The 11,038-nt window shown below is 40.4% G+C and overlaps 1 protein-coding gene across 1 annotated transcript in view; it reads left to right on the top strand.

Annotated features, from left to right (window-relative positions):
- Positions 1 to 2,202, top strand: part of Ubxn7 (UBX domain protein 7) — a 59,935-nt gene extending 57,733 nt beyond the window's left edge. Inside the window, exon 11 of the mRNA XM_019207488.1 lies at positions 922 to 2,202. Within this exon, the coding sequence (XP_019063033.1) occupies positions 922 to 1,083 (162 nt within the window). The 3' untranslated portion in view covers positions 1,084 to 2,202. The remainder of the gene's footprint in view (positions 1 to 921) is intronic.
- Positions 2,203 to 11,038: the final 8,836 nt, after the last annotated feature.

The following is an 11,038-nucleotide window of genomic DNA, read 5'->3' as shown; positions in this document are numbered from 1 at the left end:
TATATATATATATATGTGTGTGTGTGTGTGTATATATATAATCAAGATCAGTACTGCCTGTGCTTTCAGGTGTCCCTAGGGTCTTGGAACATATTCCCAGGTCAAGGAGCGCTGGAAGTTTGGTGTGAAGCAGGAGGGAAGAGTGGGCAGTAAGGCAAGGGGAAGGTGATTGGGCAGCGTGGGCAGGTTAGGTCTGGTGAGAAGCAGCGTAGAAAGGGAGGCGCTAGAGAAATTCTAGAAGGGGGCATCCTAGAGTGGTGTGATTTCTGAGGAAACAAGAAGGTCAAGAGGCCAGTCAGTGCACAGGTGAGAAGACTGGCCAGAGACAGGCTGAAGGAGATAGTTCTGTGAGAGCAGAAGGGAAGCTGATGAAATGTTTAGAATGAGGACAAGGGCCGGGGATTTAGCCCAGTGGTACCGCCACCTACCTCGCAAGCACATGATTCTGAGTTCAGTCTCGGTAACAAAAAACAAAAACAGAAAAAGAAAAAGAAAAAGAAAATGTTTTCCTGCCTCACCACATGGCTTGGCTGTATAAAACATCTTTGAAAAGTGGGGTGGGTGGGCAACCCACTTTATAGTCCCCCTTCTGTCTCTCTTAGAAGTTTTCTTTCCCTCACATTTTTCCTACTCTTAAAAAAAAATGAGGACAGTATTATTATGGATTGGGTTCCTGGAGGGGCAGTGATAACTATTTTAGTATCACATAAGGGCCTAAATTATTGGGTACAGATATATTATCTTCCTGTCCAAAGGGTTATATTAGCCTTACTACAAGGGTGAACTTTGATTGTGTAAAAGAATAATTTAGACTTTGTATTTCATCTAATCTGATAAAGAATCACAGGGTTATATATTTAATTTGTTAAGGTGCTGTTTCTTTTATTTCCATATAACAGCTCTTTTTCTTGTTTTCCGTAGGCTTTAGTGAAGCATGTCCAGTCTAAAGGATATCCAAATGAACGTTTTGAACTTCTCACCAACTTCCCTCGGAGGAAACTCTCTCACCTGGACTATGACATTACATTACAGGAGGCAGGCCTTTGTCCTCAAGAGACTGTCTTTGTACAGGAGAGAAATTAACACCTTGGCCTGACCTCTCTCAGCTTATCCCCTTTCCCTTGTGATATTCCATATCACTACGTATGCATTTGGCTCATAGAATGAGAGAGCCAAAGTTGGGCAAGCAAGTCACCTGCCTTCTCTTTATTTCTTGTTCTCTTCTGTAATTAGTCTCTTCCTCCCACCCTTTCCTCTCCTGATCGACTTTTTCCATGTTCTTTATTTCTTATCTAATCTGGTGACCAAATGGAAGTGTAAGAATAAGATCTCTCCTAGTACTGACAGCAGGAAATGTGTGTCTGATAAGTGGTCTTTTGCACAGCGTTTTTTCAGGATCAGATGGTATTATTCCTCAGACTCCTTTGATAAATAATAACTATATTCAAAATAAGAACAACCTCCCTTTTTAATGAGCCCCCATTTTTAGTAGGGAGAAGAAGTTCTGAACACGTTTTTGTTGTTCTTCATGTAGGAAACATCACATAACAAAATACCTAGGCTTTTGTTTACATGGACATAGCATTGTTTATATTATTGCTCATATGTAAAAAAAAAAATTTTGTAAAAGATATCCATCTTCCCAGCTACAGATTATTTCCATGCTGTGTGTTATTGGCAGAATGAGTGTTTGGTGTAAGACGTGTAGTATGGGGTGGCTTTCAATGTCCTAGCCTGACACAACTTTCTTCATGATTACTCAGTTAAGTCTATTGATCCTGCTAGTCATAGAATGGACATTTAGTGAGCATATTGTGGTGATGGATAGGAATGTGCTTGCTGTTTTTGCCAGTAGAGCATATTAGTCCTTTGGCTCCTCCATTGTCTGAGCCCACATTGAGCTGTAGAAGGCCAGCTATTCAATAATCATGCAGTACAATGGCTTGTGATTGTAACCACTGTGGTTATTGATAGTCCTATGTGCTCAAGGCATACTTAGGTATGTCCCAGGGGAAAGAAAAACCTGCAGCTCAGAGTTGCTAACCATGTTCCTTTGGTTAGAAATAATGATTCTTTTTTTTTAACCACTGGTTGAAATAGTTTCTAAAGGCTCTGGTAACGGACCTTAATTTTTTATTTGATTTTTCCCTCAAAACTGAAAGTCTGCAAGGGGGAAGATGTTTAAACTCAGCTCATAAGACAGCATTTAGATGTTGGAGGTTACAGTCATCTTCAGATGACATGGGATTTTCTGCCAACAAAAGCCACATTCAGCCTGTAGCTGGTGAAAACCTTCAGTGTTATCTTAAGAGACCACCTTGGATCTGGATAATACTGTTGGTCTATGAGCTTTGCAGTGCTCAGTTCCTACTTGAGCTTTAAATAGAGTCGTCTAGTTGGAAGTAGTGATCTAGTGGCAAAATCAGAAATTAACTCATGCTACTTTTTGTCAGTTGGGGACATTAGTTGATTCTTCTATAGGAGGCACATAAATTGCTGTTGCTCAGAGACCTTTAGAATGCTGTTGACTTGAAGATTGCTTTCTTGGCAACCAGGGGATTTTTAAAAAATGATATTGTGTGTTGCTAGTCCATAATTATAGAACATGGTTTTTAATGGTTGGATTTTGAGGACCCTCCCTGAAGAATGAGTTATGTATCTCCTCAAGGAAATCATGGGAAATTCTGTTATTCTTCAGTGAGTCCTTTTGAATTAATGTTCCTACATTTTTTTCTAAGTCCGTGTAAGTGCTTATGTATAAGTATATAATTGTATAAATATTTATAAATATATTTATATAATTACAGTTTCATTTATACCTGAGTCAAAGTTCTCTCTGTAGATTGGTGACTGAGTAATACCACTTGGGTGTTTTTCATAGGCTCTTAAGGCTTAACTAGCAGCTTCTGATCTGTCGTATCTCTGAACTTGGATGATGTACTTGCTGTCTGAGGATATGCTGTCCACTCTCAAAGGTACGATGGAGGGTACAAAAACTTGGTGGTGGTAGTCAAGGTTAAATCTAAAAACCAAGGTGACACAGGGTAAGAAGTGATGGTTTGTGCAGCCTTGTGCCATGAGGCACGTGTCTTCACTCCCAGCACAGTCACAGCTGAAGCCCAAACTGGTCCAAACTGTGTAGTCCACAGTACTCACTCTAGGACTCTCCTTTGTATTTTTCCTACCAGCTTTTCTGAGCCACATCTTGACAGCCTGTGGCAGCATGTTGATAAAGGAGAGGACAAAGCACTAGTGAGACACCAAAGTAACTTTTCAACCTGGGTTAGCGTGAGATGACCAATTATATGTATGTTTTAAGGTACAGACAAAGTGATATATTCATCCAACTTAGATGCAGTCCAGCATGTTTAGAGGACAAGATGTAGAGGGTTTTATTTCGTGTTGAGGCAGGTGTGTCATTATCTCTGGGTTGTAGGCCCTTGGGGAAGAGCTCTGGCTTTTATACCAGAAGACCGACTTGGGAGGGTTGCCTTGCTAAAGAGCCTCATCTATTTAGGGAGGATGCTTGCTCCCATTTGCTGCCTGTTTCCTCTGCAAATTCCTTTGCTCTCTGGAGGAAAGGTTTGATTGAAAAGATTAAATGAAGTCATCAAGGTTGGTAAATAGTCATTCCCCCTATAGTTATGGGAACGGTTTAAAAGAGAATTTAACAGGTCAAGAGAGAACAGGTGTTTTTTGAGCATGACTGAAATATCATAGCAGGATAGAATGAAAACTAGTGAGAAAAAAGTGAGAGAGGAATGCTTGTGAGTTTGACTTAGGAAGAACCCAGGGAAGGGAAATCACAGTGCCACAGAGAAACAGAACAGGGAACACGTTTAGCGTACGTAGCATGTGCTATGTAGTCTATGTGCACTCTCCCCTTAAGTCTTCCTGCAGACTCCATGCGTGTGGCCTTCCCCTGATTAATAAACAAGGAGGAAAACTCAAGGGCACGTTCAGGATACTCAGCCCCAAGTGAAATGTCACAGTTGGAATCCAAAGCCCTGCCTTCCCACTCCTTTGCTGTGCCCTTCCACCTGCAGGGACTCAGTTTGCCCAAAAGGTTGGCCTCTGTAAGTTAGCATTTGGCTGTGTTTCCTTAAAGGTAGGGGGAGTAGTTGAGGAAAAGCTTGTGGATCTTGCGTATAAATTCTTATTTATGCCATTATTTTCAGAGACTAATTATTAATTGCTTTTTTAAAAATGATGCACTGATGAAAATGTGAAAGGAAAATAACTATGTGACATTATTTGCCAAGAATAAATCTAAAGGATAAAAAAGAACTTTTATCTTTTTTAACTATTTTTCAGAAAAGATGTAATTATTCTTTTCTGTGTCCAATCCATGCTAGATTATTGAACCCTCCCTGTGTGTTTTAAATCTGTAAAATTTTGCTTCCTGACTATAAAAGGCAACAGTTACCTATTGAGTTCTGAATCAAAATAGGAAATATTTTGAAGTCTATTAAGAACTGATTCTTGACTTTTATCCAGTTAGGCAGATGGATTACAAATGAGATAATTGGAGAATATGTAAATGTTTGCATTTCTGGGCTTGTATTGTAATTCAGTAGCACTTTAGAAAAGGGAAGGAATAGTTTCGGTTTTAGTTAGTAAAGTCTTCACAAAGAAGTAAGACCGAAAGGTGAAAAACATTGTGGCTCAAATCTTTGTTGATTCGTGTACATTCTTTAGGTCCACCTATTGTAGCTACTGGATTTTAAGGCATGACATTTCATCAGTAAGGCATATAACCAGTACCCAAGTAGGAAAGGATTACTGTATCAATCTCTGGCACTAAAGACTCTTTTGGGCCGGGCATGGTGGCGCACGCCTGTAATGCCAGCACTCGGCAGGCTGAGGCAGGAGGATCTCTGTGAGTTCGAGACCAGCCTGGGCTACAAAGTGAGTTCCAGGTCAGTCTCAACTACATAGTGAGACCCTGTCTTAAGAAACAAAAAAAAAACCACAAAAAAATAGAGTGGGGAGGGAAGGGTTGTTGTTTGTTTTGTTTTGTTTTTTGGTGGGTTTTTGTTTTTGTTTTTTGTGGGTTTTTGTTTGTTTGTTTTGTTTTGTTTTTTGAGACAGGGTCTCACTATGTAGTGAGACTGACCTGGAACTCACTATGTAGCCCAGGCTGGTCAACTCACAGTGATTCTCCTGCCTCAGCCTCCCCGGTGCTGGGATTATAGGCGTGTGCCACCACACCCGGCCTCATTTACCTGAATTATTTAAACACTTATTGGGATACATATATTTTTAAAATTATTGTGTCTTTTGGGAGAACTGATCGCCTGTAATGCCAGCACTCGGCAGGCTGAGGCAGGAGGATCTCTGTGAGTTCGAGACCAGCCTGGGCTACAAAGTGAGTTCCAGGTCAGTCTCAACTACATAGTGAGACCCTGTCTTAAGAAACAAAAAAAAAACCACAAAAAAATAGAGGGGGGAGGGAAGGGTTGTTGTTTGTTTTGTTTTGTTTTTTGGTGGGTTTTTGTTTTTGTTTTTTGTGGGTTTTTGTTTGTTTGTTTTGTTTTGTTTTTTGAGACAGGGTCTCACTATGTAGTGAGACTGACCTGGAACTCACTATGTAGCCCAGGCTGGTCTCAACTCACAGCGATCCTCCTGCCTCAGCCTCCTGAGTGCTGGGATTACAGGTGTGCACCACCATGCCCAGCTCTAAAGATTCTGAACTAGCAGGGATGTCACTTGGACTAAGAGAAATACCAGAGGGAGCCACTAGGAATTAAAAAATGAAGGAAAGTTTTAACTTATCTACCCAGGTACAGATGAAATGTAGAGTGAATTATATATGGTGTGCAGGAAACGCACTGTGTGGAGGGCAAGTGCACTTTGGGTAAGAGCTCTGCTATAACTGTTACCTTGTAAGGTCTCTTCCTACCTCTGAGTCTTGGGGTCCTCATCCCCATAATAAGAACAGTAGACAATAGTGCTCAGTCTTTGCCAGGGAAAGGACTTACATTTTTAATTTGGTGTGGGTGGAGAAGTGTGGGGTTAACTATTAAGTTATTAATTCCTTAGAGAAAATCTAAATGTGCACCTAGAATTTCAGAGCCTTGCAGAAACTTGAGGACCCCCACACACACAGTAGACCACCAATTACATTATCTCTGAAGTCCTTTTCCACTCCAAATTTTTGTGTCTAGTCTATTCCCTTTATTATATATTACCCCTCGGCTAATTAAAAATGTTCTTGTTAATCAGTTCCTTTGCCTTTTTTCTGTGTACAGTTATCATTTGTCCAGGAACTTGATGTAACCTCATTGTAATGACTGAAATCCCCCAAAAGGAGAATGTCATAGGTGTAGATCTAGTTCTCATTGTTTATGAATTGTTTGTATTGTGTGCCTGCCTAATCAGTGTTGAGTACAACTAAGGTGTAATTAATGCAAACTAAATATGCTGCTGACACTGGAGTTGAATTTTATCTTGTATGCTTTAAAATAACTGCTCTACTGGCTCAGCAATTACTGGGGAATTGGTTTGTTAGAATTTACACTTGGTTTGGGCAGAACCAACTTTTTCAAGATCTCATTCAGCTGACTCTTTAAAATGGCTTGTGTGTTCACCCCTCCTTTTTGGTCATCTTTCCTTTAACTTTTGAATAAAAATGTCTTGTGTGAAACTGAGTGAGGAGGGCAGGAGGAAGCAGCCCATCTGAGGAACGTGGCACTTTCCCAGTAATGGAAGCTCCATGAACTGGCTGCTTAAGACAACTGTGGGCTGTGAATATTCAGCTCTGTCAGTTTGCCTTGCTGAGCATTTCAGTTGTTCTTTTGCCAAGAAACTTAGTAGTATTGCACAGTACACACTTTAGAAGGTGGCAAGAACATTCATCAGAAATGAAAATAACAATAGAGAATAATATTCCAATACTGTATGTTGATTTCTTCTATTGTACGGAGGTTTGGCATTTCAATAATGGTTATGTTGGTTTTTTATTTACTCATGTGTCAGTCCTGCTCTGAGAGACAGTTTGGAATCAAGAATTTTGTTTTTGTTTTTTTCAGATAGGGTCTCACTATGTACCCCAGGCTGGCCTTGAACATGCGTCAGTCCTTCTCTGTCAGACTCCTAAGTGCTGGGATTACGGGCATGTGCTACCGTGCCTGGTAATAGAATCAAGAATTTTTAAAAGTAGAGGTTATGATGGCCTGGCTTTCCCATGAAGTGAACTCATGTGATTAGATTATTGGCTGTGATGAAAACCTTAATTAGAAATAAATTTTAATCTTAGGCTCTCTTTTACTTCTCCATTCTCTCCTTTTTTTTTTTTTTTTTTTTTTTTTTTTGGTACCGGGTCCTTGCATTTGCAAGGCAGGCAGCAGAACCACTGAGCTAAATCCCCAGCCCCATCCATTCTCAGTTCTTGATTTTTTAATGTTCTTTCTCCGAAAAGTAATTATTTTTTTGTACTGGCGATCAAACTCAGGACCATGTGCTTGTGAGGCAGGCAGCAGAACCACTGAGCTAAATCCCCAGCCCAAGTAATTATAATTTTTAATATAGCTAGCTATATTTAATCCTGTTTCTGAGTTTTAATGATTCTTGTTTTTTATAAATGTGCATACAAGGGAAGAATTTGAGGCAAACAGCTTTTTATGGCTCCTTTTCTTTCTTTTTTTTTTTTTTTTTTTTCTTTCTTCTTTTTGAGACAGGGTCTCACTGTGTAGTTGAGATGGACCTGGAACTCACTATGGTAGACCAGGCTGGTCTGGAACTCACAGCAATCTTCCTGCCTCAGCCTCCCAAGTGCTGGGATTATAGGTGTGCGCCACCATGCCCAGCTCTTTTCATTTTTTGAGATAAGGTCTGGCCACGTGGTTCATGCTGGCCTTGAGCTTACTATGTAGTCCAGGCTGGCCACAAACTCAGAGCAGTCCATCTGCCTCAGCCTCCTGAGTGCTGGGATTATAGGTGTGCACCATCAATCACACTGGCTTATGGCTCATTTTTCTAAGGAGAATTCTCTTACCAAATAGAGAGTGGCTAGCTCTGTGACCCCTATCCTTTCCTTTTTGGCCTATAGATTTGCTGTTGTATTGCTTAGAATCTCAACCATCATAATAAACTTAATGATTTGGGCCATTTCAAAAATATATGGCCTCTTTAAATTTGACCATCCAATATGAACTACTCATTTAGCATTTCTGCAATGAGGTGGCTTAGAAAGATAACCAGATTTATTTGTACAATTAGAAGTACACATGGTAGTATTTTGCCTAACAATCATACTAATCTATAAGTATAGGAAATTGCTTTGCTGTACTTAATTCTCTGGTAATATGTAATAAGTTTTTGTTTACTTAATGGTAATATTTCCTGTGTAGCTATCAAACTGCCCTAAGATTTTATATGCCTTGGAAGTCATGGAAGCTTTCAAATGGCAAAAGCCAAGCTAAGCTGGACTGAATTTACGTGATAATTTATCTTCATCACAAAGGAAGTTATTATTCATTGACTAGGCCACCAAGAATCTTTTCATTTTTAGGAAATGGGAAACATTTCAAGTCCTCAGATAATTTCCAGCCTGGAATGGAATCTCTCTTCTTTTAACATCTTTGTTACTTACCTTCTGCACAGCCTCGGTGTGGTCATTCTAACTGATGGAGAGGTGTTTGGCCCGGGACCGTGCCCATCTGTTCTGCTTTTCTCTCCCTCTCAGGGTGACTGACTTTATAACGTGTATCACCAGAGCCTATTTCAAGTCAGTGATTTTGGACGGTTGACACTCAATTGGACACCTTGGTGTTTTCATCAAAATGATTTTATAGTATGATTTTCTCAGAGCTGCTTTGTTCTTAATAATAGAAAATATCAGTAAATTAGATGATGTGATTCAGAATACAGACAGGTTTAAGACACTAAGCATATGCTCTTAGAAACTTTCTGGTAGCTTGTTACCCTGTAAGGTAAGCCTCAAAGTGACCAGTGCCACTGGAAAAATCCCTTTAACCTGATAATTAGAGTGACAGTAGTGTGTGACTTCCACCTTTCAGTTAACGAGGAGTAGGAGCATTTCGGAGAGGGCACTGGGCGTCACTCTTCCTAGAGCTCCCTCTTCAGTTCGTTTAACCCCTGGAGGTTAAATGATCCTTTAGCTTGAGACACAGGATGAGCATCAGTCGTGCCAGCACCATGGAGACCATGAGGCTTTCATCAGGCTTTGTTGGGAAGCTGTGGGACACAAGCTTTTCATTCCTCTAGGACTTTTTTTTTTTTTTTTTTTTTTTTTTTGTTGTTTTTTTTTTTTTTTTTTTTTTTTCCTGGATGGTTTTTGTCAGTTAACAAATTCTAAGCATCTGGTGTCTTTTTTATTTTTATTTTTTCCTTGACCCTTAAGAAAGCCCTTTTTCTAATGGCTGTTGATCATTCTATGGAAATTTCTCATGTGTGTGGTGAGCTTTGTGCATACTTTTGAGTTCATTTGACATCTGAGGTGTCCAATTCTGGCATGTCTTCACCGTGTTTTTAAACATTTTCATGTCATTCTCCAAACCTCACTTCCCATCTTATTCAGAGAGGTTGAACAAGGAATGAAACTTGTTTGGGGATAGGGAAGAGGGTGGGTTGGGAATTTTTGAGTGACGTCTACTTGGGGTATTTGCTTTAGAAGTGTTTTTCGAGCAGTTCCTAACAGTATTTAGAGATTCCCTGGGATATCTGTATGCTGGCTTATCCTGATAAAGTGGTGGTCTTACTGAGATGAGCATTTTTAATGCAGGACAGGCTCTAAATTTCATCTGTAGTGAAATCCAAGCAGATAGTGGACAGCGATAGTGCTCCTATTGGAGCGCTTCTGGCACGTGCTCCCTGAAGTGCAGAGTTCTCGGTTGTCTGGGCCTTTAACCCTGCTGTGCTTGGAGATGCCCTCATCTGTCGCTCCTCCCCAAAGTGGAAGGAGGCTTTGGGAGCAGTGAGCAGGAGGGAGCTGGACCATGCACTCAGACTCCCCTGTGTATCCAGCAAGTGATACTAAAGGTGCTAGGGAAAGCCTTAAATTTGAAGACTCCTGGAGGTGGTGAAATCTAAACTTACATAAGGAAAGCATGCCATTAGGTAAAGCAGAGCTGTGACTACTGGATAAGACTCAACAGAACTTCCACTTGCTGTAAAACCAGGGAAATCTTAGCTAACCGGGTGTGATCTATCTATAGATACATGTAGTCTATAGGTAAATATTTTCTAAAGTGAGGATCTTTCTCTCGGTTGGTGATCCTCTGGTTTGGACTGTACCAAATTGTGAATATTCTTGCTGTGTTGTACCCAGTTGCTTTATATTAATACTGCAACTTGAATTGGGGAGGGCGGGTGGGCAGCAGGGGGTGGGAGGGGAGTGGGATGCTAGTCTTTCGAAGACATCAGCTCACTGTGCTGAGAGAGGGACCAAACTCAAGGAAACCTCTGATCTACAAATCCAACTGCTGCATTTTTTTATAAATACATGTAAATGTCCTGTTGTAATATTTGATCTTGGAAATAAAAACTTTTCAGTATTAGTTTTTTGGGTCATTGTTTTTTACAAGATGAGAACACTTTCATTCATATAACTCAGACTTCAAAAATTTGCCCTTCTATTCTCCACTTAAGACATATAGGACTTGTTGACGAAGGTTAGTTCCTTGACAGGCAGTGGTAAGGAAGGAGGAGTGTGGCTGTTCCTGGTGCATTGAGAAGCTGTTTATGTGGACAGCAGATTGGAAGGAAATGAGCAGAGGCCGTTCCTTCCATGAGGGTAAACAGCGAGGGTCACATGGCCCTTTCAGTGGATTGAAAAGTGTGTAGAACTTAGAGGTGCAGTTTGAAGGTAGACATTAAAGGTCTTGCTGCCAGGCGTGGTGGCACACACCTGTGATCCCAGCACTGAGAGGCTGAGGCAGGAGGATCGCTGTGCATTTGAAACCAGCCTGGGCTACATAGTTCCAGGTTAGTCTCAAATACATAGAACCCTGTCAAAAAACCAAAAAAAAAAAAAAAAAAAAAAAAGTTTTCTTATTTGGTTGAATAGAAAAAAGAA

This window comes from Fukomys damarensis, unplaced genomic scaffold, assembly GCF_012274545.1.
Source record: "Fukomys damarensis isolate Sample0158 unplaced genomic scaffold, DMR_v1.0_HiC HiC_scaffold_12, whole genome shotgun sequence".
Taxonomy (NCBI): Eukaryota; Metazoa; Chordata; class Mammalia; order Rodentia; family Bathyergidae; genus Fukomys; species Fukomys damarensis.
The sequence above is the reverse complement of the archived record's forward strand: the minus strand, read 5'-3'. Positions and strand labels throughout refer to the sequence as shown.